We start from the raw sequence: 17,715 nt of genomic DNA, 5'->3' as shown, positions 1-17,715 counted from the left end.
GACTACTCGTCAAAGGTTTTCGTATGCATTCCCCAATAATCGAATCTTCAATTTTATGAGATATAAAATTTATAAAATACCCGCGCTTGTGTATTTCGAGCAGAACGAGTGTTCTTGAAATCTTCTTTCGCGGGCCTTAGTAAGTTCCTACTCGTCGACCAATCGGCGTCCTCGAGAAGGCTAGTTAGCCTTGAATCTCGAGTAGCCTTGAGCACGCAAATTCGGAGCACTGGTACCGAACAAGATGGCTGTGGGTTATTTGACAGTTTACGACATGCACATCCTTCTATCGTAGTCGCGTTTGTTGCGATTGTACGTCACGTGTGATACGCGAGCGCGAGCTGCACGAACTGCGCAGGATAAAAGCGGGAGGAAGTAACTACGCAGAGGAGTACACCCGGGAAGGTGGAATTGCGTCACGAATTCTCTGCGGCGAACGGTTTTTCCCTCGACGACGTATCGCACGGTGCGATGTATCGTGAACAGAAGTGACGTTGCGTTGTCGTGATTCTTGAAGCTCCGTCGCGAACGCGCGTGTGATTTGGACTCTTCGCGGGGCCGAGCGAGGCCATACGATCGGAAAAATTGCGTACATCTCGCGGGAGGATATGCCGGACAGCGGCGCCGTTTACCAGCCGACCACGGTCGGTTATACATACGACAGCGGGGGCGATGGCACCGGAGGCGGCAGCGGTGGCCTGAGGCACGGCTTTTGGAGGATCATGTCTAGACACAAGCTCAGCTCCCGCAAATGGCTCGAATGGGTGTTACTGTCGGTCGGATTGTGCTTCTTCGTCGGTGGTCTCGCGACGATTCTCGTCAGCTTCGTCTGCACACCATCGCGAACAAACGTGTCGGAGGTGAGCCCCCGATTTAGCGATTTGACTTGTCCATTTTGTCTCACATCTATATACATCTATATATGGTTCTAACTGTATACAGAGAGAGAGAGAGAGAGAAAGTTCACCTTGATCTTAATGGTCTGTATAATTATTGAAGTTTTTATAACCTTTTTATTGAATTTTTTATCGGTGTATAATTATCCAAGCATCTGTTATAAACAGACAAGGAATGTATATAGAACTATATCTGTTTTGTACGAGCAACAGATCAGAGCAAAGTGGAAAAAATGTTGATAATCTGTTGTTTTCTTTAAAATTGTATGGTCACCTTGAGTTTTTTTTTTAAATAGAACTGTGTGATATATATTCTTAGGAATATCCTGTAGCACACTATGCATGTATATGTCTATATATACTTTATCCAAAAACATATACAAATAATATATTGAATAACATTATTACTTCGTTGAATATAAAAATGTTAGCTTTATACTTTTTTTGATATCTGTATCCTATTGATTTACATTAGGTTATAATTACAGGCCAAGCAAGAGGATCATACAACGGTAGTTCCAGATATAACACAGCAAGTGGAAGATGCAGAAGACAGCTCTGTAGCATTGGGCGCCTCCATGATGATAGTTGGTGTGTTACTCGGCTTAGCCTGGGGATGGCTGTACTTCTTCTGCCGTAACAAATCACCAAGGAATGGCATGACCAGCAGCAGTGGCCAGGTAGGCAAACAAGCTCCAGCCGCACAATATTTTGCGTCTGATTTTTACAGAGATGTGCGGATACTTGAAATCGCGCGGATACGCGGTCCTTGAGTTGCATTGATATTTTTGAATTTCTTCACGATGTCGGTACGTTTCCGGGTAAAATTAAAATCCCGAGTACCAAACTGTAATTGTGACATTGTGCTCTTATTGTTTCGAACTGACTCCAAAAAGGAGACATATCTCAGCTGATTTCTTCGAGAACCCGCACATCTCCGCTCTAATTTTATTTCACCGGAAGCCATCCGCTCTCTGGTCTGTACGTTCGTTTCTTTATCTTATGTACGCGTTGCTATGAGGAAAGATGTTGGGCGGTTTGAATCCATCGACTGACTTGCTGGTGGGTTCCACTTCGCAGTACGGGCCAGTACTCACGGAGGTACCGAGCCAGCTGAAGATGAAGCAAGCGGGCTCGCACGACACGCCGGCCTTGCCGCTTTCCGATCAAGAGGAAGAAACGCACACGCTAATGCAGGACTCTGCGAACCCGCCGGCCGTTTCCGTCGGATCCGGCGTCATCGTTAATCAGGTCCCAGGTTGAGTACGCAAATCGTTCGGTCGTTTTCCGCACGCTCGTTCGTAACGCGTGATGGACGAGAGATCGCTTTGGTTTTTTATAAATCTTCTACACACGTTGCTCTCCTGCGAGAAGAATTTACCACGACTTTCGCCAATCTCGCGGATCCTGTCTCATTTTACCTTCGGGACCCGGGGGGTATCGTCCCTGTTTTATTTTTCGGAGTCAATCGCACGTCTGTTCTCGAGGCCATCATGGCGACAATTTTGTGATTAATCGATTTTATGCCATTCAACGAAAAATTGCTTTATTATTCTTTGCCGTGTTTTTGTACGGTTCGCCTGACTCGTGTGACTTTTATTTTAATATTAAGCATAGACTTTTACTTTAATATGCACAATCGCAATTTAAGAGATCTCATTTATATACATATATATATATATACATATACATGTATACATTTAGACGCGTTGGTACTTATCCCTGTTTTTTGCCTACGCATTCCTCCACTCCGTCCATTGCCTCATCGTTGATATGTTAAGCGAGCATTGGATCCAGATAGAAAAAACGCATTTTACAGGTTATGTATGTTAAAGCAGTTGCGTTACGATCGTGTCGATTTCTATGTGATGAGTTTTATAATGATCTTTTTTATCGGAAACACATATTGAACTTGTCGCAAGATATTCTTTAACTTGTGTTTTCATCATTGAGGAATCACATTTGCTGTTATAAATACTTTGGACGAACCTACGCGCGGTCGAGCACTTCTCGAGACCTTGCCCTAATTGAACGTGCTCTCATGATATTTATATATTCTTGCGTACGTACTTTTAAGTATCGGATCTAAATTAGTACCCGTGGTGACAGCCCGTAGTCGTCATCGACTATGTATGTATAATGTAAATTGAGGGTCGCACATTGGAGCATGTACATCAATTCAGTCAATAACTGTCACTGTATTAGTACATGAACGATTATGTATATATTAGAATAATGTGTGTATAAGGCATATAAGACGAAATAACTGCAACTCGAAAGATGAATTTTAAAACGTTTTCACGAACGTGTTCTCTCTCGATCACGCCACCACAATGCACAATTTTCATTGTTCCGGTTTCTTTTTACACTTCCGTGTAAAATCTCTGATACTATTGTACAATCGTCATTTTATATTGCACGTGATTTTTTTACATACTGATCTATGATGGATATATTTGCCCTTCAATGGGATACTTATCGTGCTGGAGCATTTTCTATGAGTACACAATTAATTTAGTCCTCGAGTCGTATGCAAATATAATGTAAATGTAGAATCTAGTAGGGTATTTAACATTAAATAACGTTGCTTTCGGAGCAAAATATATGATATTGTATAAAACACCAATTCGAGCTAATTTTTATACATTTATTGTCATTGCTGAAGCTATGTGTTCAGTTTTATGATATGTGATAACGATTTTTGAGGAACTATCGAAGGACGGCCTGAAAATTCGTCTGAATTCAATGCTGTTGTAGATTCAAGCACATGTATAACATCACCAATTTTTAACATTTGCGTGAGGTTCTTATTTTACGTTCGTTATTGAACTGTATACTAATTTGTGTAAATGTTCTGGGATATGTAAGTCAAATAAACATACGATATAATCTATGCGATTCCTCTTTTCTCAATTGTTGGAAAAATATTTGTGCAATATATGATATATATTTCCTGTACCTTTCCTTATTTATGTGTTACAAAATTATGTGTATTTTTTCTAGGTATACAAAATGCACGTAGCATTTCTATTGATATTTAAATGGCACGCTCTTAACTCCCACGAAGACTATCGATCTCTCGACTTTGAAACAACTGCTGATATTCTTGGTCGCTTTGAATAGTCTAGAATTAAGAGTGCTCCATTTCTGAACATGCCTAATCAGTTAGGATTAATCGCTTCTCGTATTAAATAGTTATTTTTAATTTTTGCGAAATATGTTTCGTATTAATGGGCTATGTTTCATGTTAATGGATACGCAAATTATCTTTTCTTATCACGCGAAATGCAACCGATCGCGATAACAAACATATATATGAAAGTTGAAGTTGCGCGAGGTTATAGAGTCAGCGTTTGACAGGTGCGAACAGGTGTACTGAGTTGAGTAATTTGTCAACGTAATTGGTTTAAATTTAAGAAACTAATAGTAAAGACTAATAACCGTTGACAGTTTACCGATCGCTGTGTTCCACCGAACGCAGCCATTTCTATTTCAGCTGTCATAGATTCAATATGGCCGTCCGCAAGATGCAATCACTGCTGGAGAGCACCGGAGAAACGCCTACAATAGAGCGAGTGCAAAATTGGTAAATGTGACCGACGGACTCTGAACTGTAAATCACGAGATTATCTCCGCCTCGAAATGGCCGGCAACGGTGAAGTTCTGGAGGGATTTATATGTCCCATATGTATGACTGACTTTAAGACGCCCAACCACTTAACGAAACATTTCGAAGAAGTCCACAACGATGACCCGGAGATTTTAAAATCGCTAAAAGGTAATGGAATATTTTCTTTTGATTTATTCCTCGCTCCTGAAAAATCATGAGATTTTACTCGCGTCGTTCGCTGTAAGAGCTTTTGAAATGTATACAGGATGAATGTCACAGTTGATTTTGTTTTTCAGATCTGTTTGGCAAAGCCAAGAAGAAGATCTTGAAGCAGGATGATATGCCAGAAGCTTTTTCAGGTGCAATGGTACAGGATAAGAGGCAGAGTCCTGAAATTAATTGGGGACCACAAGAAATCGGTATCTATGCTTCATATACTTATTTGAACAATAATACTTTGCTTCCTGATTTATTTTTTTATATACATTAAGAATTTTGTTTGTAACTGTGATATAAATACAATTGTTTCATGGAATATCCTTGCTAACTTGGAAATTTTTCCAGGTGCATTTGTATCCCATACAAGGTATTTTAAAGATATAAGAAATGCCCGACTAGAAAGATATGCATATGAAACAAATAAACTTCTTATAAGACTAGATAAATTATTAAATAATTTACCATCTGATCCTGTCGATAGGAAAGGTAAAGTTGTATAAAAATTATCACGTGTACCTCTATGATGTATTTTCTACACTTTATACACAATAGAAACAGTGATTCGAATAAAATCTACTACAACAGCTCACGAACGTACTATTGTGCCATGGATCGACGAAAAAGATGTGAAACTATGCCCCAATTGTGCGAAGAGCTTTCACTTGGCAAGGAGAAAACATCACTGCAGGCTGTGCGGGGCAGTCATGTGCCATAATTGTACATTATTCTTATCTCTAGTTAACGCACGTACGTAACTTACACAATATCATCTGAGAAAAGACATTTCTGCCTCTGAAGTCATGTCTGGCAGAATATTTCTTCTTTTTCACAGGAAAAATGACCAGTCCCGTGTCTGTGCAGGATGATTCCGCTTTGCCACTCACGTCGGAACGAGCCCTTTCAGAGAGGATAGTACGCGCGGGCGTTGGCCTCACGAAACTGGCACGTTCGCCTTCCAGCGGTAGCTTAAATAGTGTTCTATCGTTGGTCAACGATTCAGCCAGCAGTGAGCAGCACTTTCGAGTTTGCATGCACTGCATGAATCTGCTGGATGCGCGGGAGATGCAGAAAGCGAAGCAGTTCGACAAACCGATCGTTTGTCAGTTCTATGAGAAGATGCGGGCATACATGGAGGAGGCCACGAAACACTTAGCGATGTACAATAAAATGTGGGAGTCGTTGAAGTACGTGAGTCTCCGCTGTACCTAAGAGAACATCGATCTGGTTCCAATTGCACGATGATATTGAGCGCACGTGAAAACTTCCAGAGAGGGGGAGACCATGTATGATCTGGAGGACGCTCAAACATTGCGACTGAAATTGGCGAAGCTGGGCGAGAACATAGACGCGACAAGTAAGAGGATTCTGATGCTTGGCGCGCCAAAAGACACAGAAGAGGCTGCTCCGCAGGGGCAAGAACAGAGGCTGTATCAGATGGTCAGAACGTCAGCGGTGATATTTTTGAAAGAAGAGTTGTTGACTCTGCAACCTTTACCCACCCCGGAGGAATATGCAGCTCTACAAGAGGAACGTCAGAAGAGGATAGAAGCTCGAATAGCGTACGAGCGACAGTTGGAAGAAGAACAGCGAGAGAAATCAAAGGAGCAACGCAAAAGAGAGACGTGGAACTTGGACAGCGGACCTTCTATGAAAATTACTCAGGTACGCGCTAGCTAAAGTGAATCATAATGTAAAGTTCGAATCTTACATTAGGCTAATATCGCAGAACCTAAAATCTAGTCTGATCATTATTTTGTCGTGAATTTCATTATGATACTATCTCTAAATTTTCAGGCACAGCCAGTGGTAACACAGTCTGAAGGCTGGGGCCCGTCCAGTGTTGCACCCATCATGTCTTCTTCTATGGATCCATTGATTGAACAAATGAGCAATCTTCATGCGTACATCAAGCAAGCCCGGGCAGATTGCAAGTACGACGAAGTCGCAACTTTAGAAAACAATCTACGAGAGCTTCAAAGTGCCTACTTTGCTATGAAACAGAGCACCAGTAGCGACAGCTAAGCACATACAGGCAGCACGCTTCTTACATATCACCTTATTGAGTGACATGTTCTTTAGCATAATAAAATATATTTCCTATTAATTTGCAAAGTAATACATCTTGTATGAGAATTTCAATGGATTACATAATACATAATACATGAATACAGATGAGCAGATAGCGAAAATCTATGTATATAGGTGAAATTATAATGTATGCATAAAGTCACGTGCCACTTATCTCGTGTACTTTGTACAGTAAATTTTTGTATTGCTCCGTTATTTGCGATAATAAAATATTTTACGTTTTAAGGCAAGCTAATTAAACCTCGAAAAATGTTGGTTATATACAAGGGGTGGACAAAGTAATGCGAACACCTGAATAATATACAATATTTGTTAATTAATAATGTGTAAGGCCACCGTTTGCTTTTAAGACAGCTGTAATTCGTCGCGGAATAGATTCGTAGAGTGTACGGATAGTATCCAACGAAATGTTGTCCCATTCTTCCACCAACATCTCCGCCAATTGCCTCAATGATGATGGAGGTGGAAATCTGCTCTTCACTTTCTGCTCCAAAACTCCCCATAACGACTCAATGATGTTGAGATATGGCGATTGTACTGATCAGGGCAGATGCTTGATAATATTCCGATGTTCCTCGAACCAAGACTGAATTTTTTTGGCCGTGTGTATGGGCGCATTATCGTCTTGGAATATGGCAGTGTTTGGCAATAATATACTGGTCATAGTAAGAACTTCATCATTGAGGATGTTTAGATATTCATTCGCAATAATACGGCCATTGAGGGTAATAATCGGACCAGCGGAATATCATGATATAGCCGCCCAAATCATCACGGAGCCGCCCCTGTGGTTGACTGCGGGTAGTAAGCAGTCCGGATCGTAGGCTTCTTTGGGGGTTCTCCATACATAAACCCGGCCGTTTGTAGGGATAAAAGTAAACGATGATTCATCAGACCATACTACATTCTTCCAATTATCAATCCAAGTCCAAGTTTTATGATTGTGGCACCACTACTTTCGCAGCTTTGCGTTGATATCCATTATAAGAAGTTTTGAAATTGCAGCCCTGCCATAAATGTTACTTTTGTGAAGCTCCCGCCGCACTGTTTTTGTCGAAACAGGATTGTTCAGGTGACTATTCAGTTCTGCTGTCACCTTTGCTGCAGTAGTTTTATGTTGCTTGGCCACAATTCTTTTTAATATTCGGCGGTCCCTGTCTGTTAACATTGTTTTGCGCCCACTCCTTCTCTTCGCAGATATTGTTTTGTCATGTTTTGTGTAGGCTGTCATCACAGTGGATACTATCACTCGTGAAACGTTAAACAGTTCAGCTGTTTTCGTCACAGATGCTCCTGCTAACCGAGCACCCACGATTTGTCCTCTTTCGAAGTCTGACAGGTCGCCCATTTCACCGTCTGATTGTTAACACCATCGCAGAATAAAATAAGCGAATAGTATACTGAAATATAAACTAGAACGGTTACTACGTAAAGTGCGCCATATATACGCGCCGCACCGTTCATACCTTGGCAGGGGGCTCAACATAAACAAATATATAATATTTAGCATGGTATTCACATTATTTTGTCCATCCCCTGTACTTTTGTCTCTGTTAAAATTGTAAAAATGTGTTTTGTGCTACCGATAAACCGATAAAACCGCTATTTTAGGCCCAGTTCCACAAAATCAAGTTTAAACCGTGATTACCTGAACTGACGTTACATTTAACGGCGTGGTTAAACTTATATCGCGCTCCACATCGTGTTTTTAATTGTAGTTTACTTAAACCTTAAATAGAGCACTTAAATAGAGTGCGTTCGGGGAGCGCGCTACCAATGCTACTGCATTGTTCCATCTTTATCGCTCTTTAAAAATATAATAAGGACAGATTGGGACAGATTGACGCGGTAGTGCTAAATAGTGCTAATCCTGAGCTCCCCGAACGCATCCATAGTCTGTATGAAGAAACTGTCAAAGATTTCTCTTTCTTTTCAAACGTAGAGTATGATTGGTTGTTGCTAAAAGTGAAAAGAGGGAAAATTGAAATAAGCTGGATGCTAAGACACCTAGTAGAGAACAATATATCTGTTTCGTATCAAGTAAACACTAACCAATATTAACATTTGCTCTATTTGTATACAAGTATTAATTTATTAAAAGGTGGAAGTCCAGTGTTAATAATAATCAATTAGTTCATATTATTGATTTGATTAAATTTATCATATAATATTTGACTTTTATATATAGTTACTACTCTGTTTTCGAATATAATCTGTCGAAGCAAAAAACCCAATATTTTAAATTAAATTTATATACTTACTGTTCTGTTTTATGAGAAATTTCATGCTCGATTTCTGCTAGAACTGCAATAAGACAGATTCTTTTGGTAATCTAAATCAGAGCTCGGCAAAGTTTACAACTTCCGACCGATTTTCGGAAGCTATCTCCCCTTACCGCGCGGCGGATCCAACAACTGACGGTCGCGACTCGCGACTTCAGGACCGTTGAGATCATAAGGCGCATCTATGTGGTGCCTACTAAAGATGCGTTCGGGGAGAGCGTCGATCAGCGTTAACGCGTCATTCAATCCTTGTACATGCAATGTACAAGGATTGAATGCGATAAAGACAGAATAACGTGTTAGCGCTGACAGCGCGCTCCTTTAACGCATCTCAAAGGCTGAAAAATAAATGTATCGGTACAACTATATGTATAATATTTCGTACAAACTTGTACAAATATATACTTGTATAAATATATATACAGGGTGCACGATTTATCTGAAGACATTGAAATATCTCGAGAACTATGCATTGGATAAAAAAATGTGGTTAATGAAAGTTGTTAGTCTCGAAGGGGGACATCCAATGATACCAAACTCGACTTCCCACCCCACCCCCTGGGGGTGGGGGTTGGGAGCAACTTTGAAACCTTAAATAGAAACCCCCATTTTTTATTGCAGATACGGATTCTACGCCACAAAATACGTAAATTTTGTCCGAAACTTTTTTTTTGATTCGTGATAGATGGCGCTGTAATCGCAAAAAATTATATTTTCCGCAATTCTCCAGAAATGATCATTGAATTGAGAAATAAAAAATACCTGTTCAATATTTTTAAAGAACATAATAAAAGTTATTCCCCCCCATCCTCTCGGGGTAGGGTGGGTGATAACGTCTCAAATGGGGACCCACATTTTTCATTGCAGAATTAGGTTTTACGTGAAATTTTTATTGAAACAATTTTTTTCATTCGTGATAGATAGCATTGCACTGCCTTTTATAATAAACCGTAGTTCGCCATACACCCACAATGGCGCGTCGAGCAGTTCCCTCTTCGATTCGGGTTCCCATTTGAGATTTGAATATTACCACCCATCCTACCCCGAGAGGATGGGGGGGAATAACTTTTATTATGTTCTTTAAAAATATTGAACAGGTATTTTTTATTTCTCAATTCAATGATCATTTCTGGAGAATTGCGGAAAATATAATTTTTTGCGATTACAGTCCATCTATCACGAATCAAAAAAAAAGTTTCAGACAAAATTTACGTATTTTGTGGCGTAGAATCCGTATCTGCAATAAAAAATGGGGGTTTCCATTTAAGATTTCAAAGTTGCCCCCAACCCCCATCCCCAGGGGGTGGGGTGGGAGGTCGAGTTTGGTATCATTGGATGTCCCCCTTCGAGACTAACAACTTTCATTAACCACTTTTTTTTATCCAATGCATAGTTCTCGAGATATTTCAATGTCTTCAGATAAATCGTGCACCCTGTATATATTTTTCTTACATTTTTATAATTAGAAGGTAACATAATAATAGGTTTCCTCGTCACCCATGAGGTACTATTGCCGACATGTTTTTTTTTAACCACATAGATGCGCCTTATGATCTCAACGGCCCTGAAGTCGCGAGCCGCGACCGTCAGTTGCTGGATCCGCCGTGCGGTAAGGGGAGATAGAAGGCGTAGCTTCCGAAAATCGGCCGAAAGTTGTAAACTTTGCCGAGCTCTGATTTAAATCGTGCATGAAAATCGATCCTGTCTGCACAGCATGGCAAGAATATGGTAAGTACGTCACTATGACGTCATTACGTTATAGCGACGTGCTTGCCACGTACGGTGCAGTCAGGGGACATTATTAAATTCTTCCAAATATGATGGTCGTCTTATTCTTATATTTCTTGTCCGTCGATAAATTAAGTTTTCAAAATCTTCATCTTCAGATGAAGATAATATGTATTCTAAAGCCATATCTCTTTGGCGTTCAAACGTTCAGAATATTTGTCAACTGAACTCCAAAAGCGGGATAGTCATAAATTTGTTTCTCAAATTAATGGTGCTGCAGTGTTAAACTTCGTTTAAATTCGTTAAACGCCCAAAGTTTTGGGTTTAACTTTAACTGTGAGAAATCAACGTTAACCATGGTTTAAAGCAGTTGTGGAACGCAATTTTTCGTCTAAACTAGGGTTAACGAGTTAAACTTCGTTTACAGTAAGTTGTGGAACCGGGCCTTATAGATTTAACATGGACACGCATCAAATAGCGATTTTATCGCTAGTGTCAGAAATAGGTGCAGTGAAATAGTCCCAACTGAGAAATGGATGCAGATGGCGCTTCAATCATGCAAAATAGTATAGGGACTCTGGCAAAAATGAATCGTTTTCAGTGTTCAGTTTTCGCTTTTTAGTCTTTTTTAGAGGGTTTAAACTCGCCGTATTGGGAAGTTTTTGCAATACCGTTTCTCAGATACGATAAACATAAATAATGAATGCTATTAGTCGCATACACTGCGACATTATTTTTGAGCGAATAATGTTCATGATTTACGTTTACCGTATCTGAAAGGTAATGGCTGCATTCAGCAGAACAAAGTGATCGGCGCTTAGTGATTATTGTCTGTGATTGGAGCATTCTTTTAGATTCTTCATAGACCCAGAAGTATTTACCAATCAGGAGCAAGAATTACTAAGCACACACTGATGTTCTTCTAGACTGCGTTCCGTTTCATGCATTATGCGCGCATTTTCTACAGTATATGTAACATGAACTATATATAAATGCGCGCATATGCGTGAAACGGAACGCGGCCCTAAACGCAGCCATTGCAAAAACTCCCTATTTTTTGGCTCCGACAGTTCAGTTCTGTCGGTCCAAACAGCTTCAAACGGCAGCACAGTCGATTCCCCTCTTTTCCTCTCTTTTACACTTGTCCTTAATTAAGCCAACGGCACACAGTGCTTGTTTTCGTGCTGCATTGCTTACTGGATGAAAATACTGCGTTCTGATTGGTGCATTTTCATCCATCTTCGGAAAAGTACCAATCAGAACGCAGTATTTTCATCCAGCAAGCAATCCAGCACGAAAACAAGCACCGTGTGCCACTGGCTTTAATTGTGACTCGCTGGCCGTCTTCCCTCCCTTCTGTCTGACCACGCGGAAAGTATTGTTGAGGAACAGACACGGATCTTTTATAATCGGCTCGTAAAACACGAACATGGCTGAGGTAGGTCTCTAAATTCGATGTTAAATCCAAAGAATTTTCACACATCCATCATATGAAACATAATTTTATGAGTCACGTGTTTTAATTATGTTTCGAATTATATTAGAAAAACTGTATAAACGCAGAACGATTTGTTTTATCGTATATCTCGAGGATAATGTATACATAACCTTTTCTTTACTTTCGACAGGCAGATGAGACCCAGAAGAAGAAGAGGACTTTCCGGAAGTTTACCTTCCGAGGAGTTGATCTGGATCAACTTCTGGACATGCCTAAGTAAGCGTCACATTGCAAATAATTCTATAACTATAATACAATGGTCTAATGCTTAACTTCATAAAATGCATGACAAATATTCATGAATTTTCTTTCTTAACAGCAGTTTAGATCAATCAATTTTTAAAATAGTAGTAAATTTTATATTGTGAAATTCCTAGGAATAATTAAACAGTAAATACGAACATAACTTTGATAAACAATATCAAAGATATCAAAGATAATTTTTCTTCTAGCGAACAATTGATGGATTTAATGCACGCAAGAGCACGTAGGCGCTTCTCTCATGGATTGAAGAGAAAACCAATGGCTCTTGTTAAGAAATTACGCAAAGCCAAAAAGGAAACACCACCAAACGAAAAGCCAGAGATTGTGAAGACTCATTTGCGTAATATGATCATTGTTCCAGAAATGGTCGGTTCCATTGTTGGTGTATACAATGGAAAAACTTTCAATCAAGTGGAAATTAAACCTGAGATGATTGGACATTATCTTGGGGAATTTTCTGTGACGTATAAACCTGTTAAACATGGTAGACCTGGTATTGGTGCTACCCATTCTTCAAGGTTTATACCTCTTAAGTAAAATGTATTTTATATCAATAAACGTATAAAAAAATATAACAAATGAGTTTATTTTGACGTTATTTCTCATAAGTAACATTGGCAACATGGCAGCAAGCATTCAATAATGGTAATAAAATGATTCAATATAAAAAACATCTTTGCAATTTTAGCAGAAATGAAAATGTATAACTGATATTTTTCGAGGTTTAATCAGCTTGCATTAGAGCGTTAGAAAAAAGATATTTTATTACCACAAATAATGCAGCAATATAAAAATTTATACAAAGTACACGAGATAAATGTAAGTATAAGAGATAAGATATGTGACTTTAGATATATACATTATAATCTTCCCTATATTCTCATATATTCTCATTCTTCTCTAGATTCTCACTATTTATGTGTATTCATGTGTTGTATATTCAGTAATCTATTGATATTCTCATGTAAGATTTATTAAATACTTTGCAAATTAATAAGAAATATATCTTATTATACTAAAGAGTATATCACTCGATAAGCTGACATGTAAAAAATATACTACCCATAGTACTTATCTATTATTATCATACTTTATTATGAAATAAAGTATGATAACAATAGCAGTATTAATAACCAAGTACACAAATAGTATATTTTCTATATATAGATGTCAGATTACTTATATAGTTCACATAATATGCGCGCAAGCGCACACACACACACACACACGTATACATATAACATGAAATATATAATCAAGCTGATTGAAAACTAAACTCTGAAAAAGACTCGGTTTTGCTTTTTAAAACGCTATTCATTTGGGACTCCCAACTAAATAACGGGTGGCGTTTTAAAGAAACTTACAAAACCGAGTCGTTTTCAATGTTCAGTTTTCGGTCTTTTTTTTTGGGCACATTTTGAAGCTCTCGAAGATTATTTTCTAAAGAGTCGCGATTTCGTCATATCAGAGAGGAAGCTAAAGCCAGCGGCACACGATGCTTGTTTTCGTGCTGGATTGCTTGCTGGAAATACTGCGTTCTGATTGGTGCATTTCCATCCATCTTCGGAAATGTACCAATCAGAACGCAGTATTTTCATCCAGCAAGCAATCCAGCACGAAACAAGCACCGTATGCCGCTGGCTTAAGAGCAACCAACACGGCGTTTTCGATGATACCGATTTCCGCACTCGGAAAGGGCGCCATCTGCATCCATTTTGAGAGGGGAACTACGATGCTACATCCACTTTCAGGTTTCGGCGGTAAAACCTATATGTGGCGGCAGATCGTGCTACATTCATTTTTAGGCGGTTTATATCCGTGCTACAACCATAATAGTGTACTTGACAAGCACGATCTCGCACATTGTCACACGTTTATAACATGAATTAACATGTTAACATGTGCAAAAAAAAGAATTGACATTGTGTATTGATTAATATCATGAAGATCATACGAAGTGTCCGGTAATTAGCTGCCAACCCGAAGTGTGAGGGTAGATTGGGACAAACATAAAAGTCCCATACCATTTTGCGAGATTCGCGATGATTATCGAGTTATTAATGACAGAAATCTGAGGAGTAAAAGCGCGCCGACATAGATGATTCGAAAAGCGTTGCAGCTGCTCGGGGCAGCGATCATGAATCTTTCCCTAGCGTGAACTAATAAAAAGTGAAAGACTTCTGTGAATCAGTGAAAAATGAAAAATTTTATATGAATTTGTGAAAATCGAAACGTTTCACACGACAATTGACTCGTTCAACATGGCAGTTGCGCGTTCTGGATAATTCAATGAATACCAAAGAAATCAAAATGATCAAAATAATAATGTCCGTGTAGTCCGAAGGATATTACACGGACACGCAAAATCCGTTTGATATAATATCCAAAGAAAATGTTTCAAAATATGTATGTACAGGTAATATAAACCTTATGCACCGACGAGATATACTACAAAGACTGAAGGCCTTACGGGATTTAGCGTACCAGAGAAATTTCCCTGGTGAGGCACCCGAGCGAAAGAGACCGTCTCGCATTTAGCGCAGTAAGATTTAATGGAAACTAATACTTTTCAATCCTTTTCCTCGAATCAAAAAGATTCAGAATTCAGACATATTCAAAATGTCAATACTTTTTAATACGTTTCAATACATTTTATACAGGGAAGCAGGACGAAGGAAATGATGGGATGCAGGCAACGATACATCATGCGTCTTCAGATGTATCAAATCGTTTATTATAGAGGAGAGTTTGATACGGCAACATGTATTCGAATATTTAATCGTCCCATGGACCACTTATATATAATAAAAAAGAAAAAAATTAACGCGAATAAATGAACGATTCGTATCAATTTTTCCTTTTCTTATAGAGCAATGAAAGAGTAAATCAGTATCGAAAATCGAATAGCGATTAATACCATAAATCAGTGTCAGAAAATTGTCCAATAACAATTTGTTCTCATTTTTCAGGTAATTACCGCTGTAATTTACACAACAAATTAACTCTATTAAACAAACGATCCGTATCAATTTTTCTTCTCTTATAAAGAAATGAGAGAATAAATCAGTACCGAAAACCGAATACCGATCAATACCTAATTTTTTCATCAAATTAACGAGGATTAATGAACGATTCGTATTAATTTTCTGTTTTCTTATAGAGAAATGAAAGAGTAAATCAGTACCGAAAACCGTAACCGAATATCGATTAATACCATAAATCAGTGTCAGAAAATTGTCCAAATGCAATGACAATTTGTTCTCATTTTTCAGGTACTTACCCCTCTAATTTACTGAACAAACTAACTCGGTTAAACAAACGATGCGTATCAATTTTTCTTTTCTTATAAAGAAATGACAGAATAAATCACTAACGAAAACCGAAGACCGATCAATACTTAATTTTTTCACCAAATTAACGCGGATAAATGAACGATTCGTATTAATTTTCTGTCTTCTTATAGAAAAATGAAAGAGAAAATCAATACTGAGAATCGAATATCGATTATTATCATAAATCAGTGTCAATAAATTGTCCAGGTGCAATGACAATTTGTCCTCATTTTTCAGGTACTTACCCCTCTAATCTTATTCAACAAATTAACTCGGATGAACGAACGATTCGTATCAATTTTTTGTCTTATAAAATTTTTTGTCTTATGAAACAATGAGAAAATAAATCAGTTCCGAAAATCGAAGGCCGTTCAATATCTATTTTTTCAGCAAATTAACGCAAATAAATGAATAATTTGTATTAATCTTTCTTTCTTTTATAGAATAAATCAAAGATTAAATCATTATCGAAAACCGGATATTGATTAATACTATAAATCAGCGTTAGAAAATTGTCTAAGTGCAATGACAAGTTGTTTTCATCTTGCAGGTACTTACCCCACTAGTTTACTCAACAAATTAAGTCGGATAAAAGAACGATTCGTATCAATTTTTATTTTCTTATAAAGAAATTAGAGAATCAGTCAGTACCGAAAATTGAAGATCGATCAATATTTAATTTATTCATCAAATTAACGTGGATTAATGAACGACTCGTATGAATTTTTTTTCTTATAGAGAAATGAAAGAGTAAATCAGTACCGAAAACCGAATTTCGATCAATACCGTAAATCAGTGTCAGAAAATTGTCCAAGTACAATGACAATTTGTTCTCATTTTTCAGGTATTTATCCCTCTAATTTACTCGACAAATTAACTCGAATAAACGAATGATTCGTATCAATTTTTATTCTCTTATAAAGAAATTAGAGAATCAGTCAGTAGCGAAAATTGAAGACTAATCAATATTTAATTTATTCATCAAATTAACGCGGATAAATGAACGATTCGTATTAATTTTCTGTTTTCTTATAGAGAATTGAAAGATTAAATCCGTACCGAAAATAGAATATCGAATAATACCGTAAATCAGTGTCAGAAATTTGTCCAAGTGCAATGACAATTTGTTCTTATTTTTCAGGTACTTACCCCTGTAATCTTATTCAACAAATTAACTCGGATAAACGAACGATTCGTATCAATTTTTTTGTCTTATAAAAAAATGAGAAAATAAATCAGTACCGAAAACCGAAGACTGATCAATACCATAAATCAGTGTCAAGAAAATTGTCCAAGTGCAATGACGAGTTGTTTTCATCTTGCAGGTACTTATCCCACTAATTTACTCAACAAATTAAGTCGGATAAAAGAACGATTCGTATCAATTTTTATTCTCTTATAAAGATATTAGAGAATCAGTCAGTAACGAAAATTGAAGACCGGTCAATATTTAATTTATTCATCAAATTAACGCGGATAAATGAACGATACGTATTAATTTTCTGTTTTCTTATAGAGAATTGAAAGATTAAATCCGTACCGAAAATAGAATATCGAATAATACCGTAAATCAGTGTCAGAAATTTGTCCAAGTGCAATGACAATTTGTTCTTATTTTTCAGGTACTTACCCCTCTAATCTTATTCAACAAATTAACTCGGATAAACGAACGATTCGTATCAATTTTTTTGTCTTATAAAAAAATGAGAAAATAATTCAGTACCGAAAACCGAAGACTGATCAATACTATAAATCAGTGTCAAGAAAATTGTCCAAGTGCAATGACGAGTTGTTTTCA

The 17,715-nt window shown here is 37.9% G+C and overlaps 3 protein-coding genes across 5 annotated transcripts; all 3 read left to right on the top strand.

The window, feature by feature from the left end:
* Positions 1 to 269: 269 nt before the first annotated feature.
* On the top strand, positions 270 to 3,789 carry LOC105186612 (uncharacterized). Of its 2 annotated transcripts, none has more exons than XM_011146942.3 (3): positions 270 to 860; positions 1,385 to 1,576; positions 1,923 to 3,789. In XM_011146942.3, the coding sequence occupies exons 1-3, from the start codon at positions 609 to 611 to the stop codon at positions 2,157 to 2,159; spliced, it is 681 nt and encodes a 226-aa protein (XP_011145244.1). In that variant the 5' UTR covers positions 270 to 608; the 3' UTR covers positions 2,160 to 3,789. The 2 variants fall into 2 exon arrangements, with proteins under 2 accessions (XP_011145244.1, XP_011145245.1); XM_011146943.3 differs by having other exon boundaries at positions 276 to 860; positions 1,977 to 3,789.
* A 388-nt stretch (positions 3,790 to 4,177) lies between these two features.
* On the top strand, positions 4,178 to 7,038 carry Rbsn-5 (Rabenosyn-5). Of its 2 annotated transcripts, XM_025301803.1 has the most exons (8): positions 4,178 to 4,275; positions 4,393 to 4,674; positions 4,803 to 4,925; positions 5,071 to 5,211; positions 5,311 to 5,472; positions 5,558 to 5,909; positions 5,994 to 6,387; positions 6,520 to 7,038. In XM_025301803.1, the coding sequence occupies exons 2-8, from the start codon at positions 4,539 to 4,541 to the stop codon at positions 6,745 to 6,747; spliced, it is 1,536 nt and encodes a 511-aa protein (XP_025157588.1). In that variant the 5' UTR covers positions 4,178 to 4,275; positions 4,393 to 4,538; the 3' UTR covers positions 6,748 to 7,038. The 2 variants fall into 2 exon arrangements, with proteins under 2 accessions (XP_025157588.1, XP_011145242.1); XM_011146940.3 differs by lacking the exon at positions 4,178 to 4,275 and having other exon boundaries at positions 4,351 to 4,674.
* Positions 7,039 to 12,088: 5,050 nt separating this feature from the next.
* RpS15 (ribosomal protein S15) lies at positions 12,089 to 13,157 on the top strand. Its single transcript, XM_011146939.3, has 3 exons — positions 12,089 to 12,261; positions 12,452 to 12,537; positions 12,774 to 13,157. Exons 1-3 carry the CDS (start codon positions 12,253 to 12,255, stop codon positions 13,120 to 13,122), a joined length of 444 nt encoding a protein of 147 aa, XP_011145241.1. The 5' UTR covers positions 12,089 to 12,252; the 3' UTR covers positions 13,123 to 13,157.
* Positions 13,158 to 17,715: the final 4,558 nt, after the last annotated feature.

This window comes from Harpegnathos saltator, unplaced genomic scaffold (assembly GCF_003227715.2).
Source record: "Harpegnathos saltator strain DR-91 unplaced genomic scaffold, Hsal_v8.6 scaffold45, whole genome shotgun sequence".
Lineage (NCBI taxonomy): Eukaryota > Metazoa > Arthropoda > Insecta > Hymenoptera > Formicidae > Harpegnathos > Harpegnathos saltator.
This window is presented reverse-complemented; position numbering and strand designations above follow the sequence as displayed.

Excerpts from the sequence above, each read along its gene's own strand:
- Rbsn-5 (XM_025301803.1), top strand. The coding sequence starts at position 4,539 with ATGGCCGGCAACGGTGAAGTTCTGGAGGGATTTATATGTCCCATATGT. Across the intron at positions 4,675-4,802 it reads GATTTTAAAATCGCTAAAAG|ATCTGTTTGGCAAAGCCAAG; the intron begins GTAATGGAATAT and ends TTTGTTTTTCAG. Across the intron at positions 5,212-5,310 it reads TGATCCTGTCGATAGGAAAG|CTCACGAACGTACTATTGTG; the intron begins GTAAAGTTGTAT and ends CTACTACAACAG.
- LOC105186612 (XM_011146942.3), top strand. The coding sequence starts at position 609 with ATGCCGGACAGCGGCGCCGTTTACCAGCCGACCACGGTCGGTTATACA. Across the intron at positions 861-1,384 it reads CGCGAACAAACGTGTCGGAG|GCCAAGCAAGAGGATCATAC; the intron begins GTGAGCCCCCGA and ends TTATAATTACAG. Across the intron at positions 1,577-1,922 it reads TGACCAGCAGCAGTGGCCAG|ATGTTGGGCGGTTTGAATCC; the intron begins GTAGGCAAACAA and ends CTATGAGGAAAG.
- RpS15 (XM_011146939.3), top strand. Across the intron at positions 12,538-12,773 it reads CAACTTCTGGACATGCCTAA|CGAACAATTGATGGATTTAA; the intron begins GTAAGCGTCACA and ends TTTTTCTTCTAG.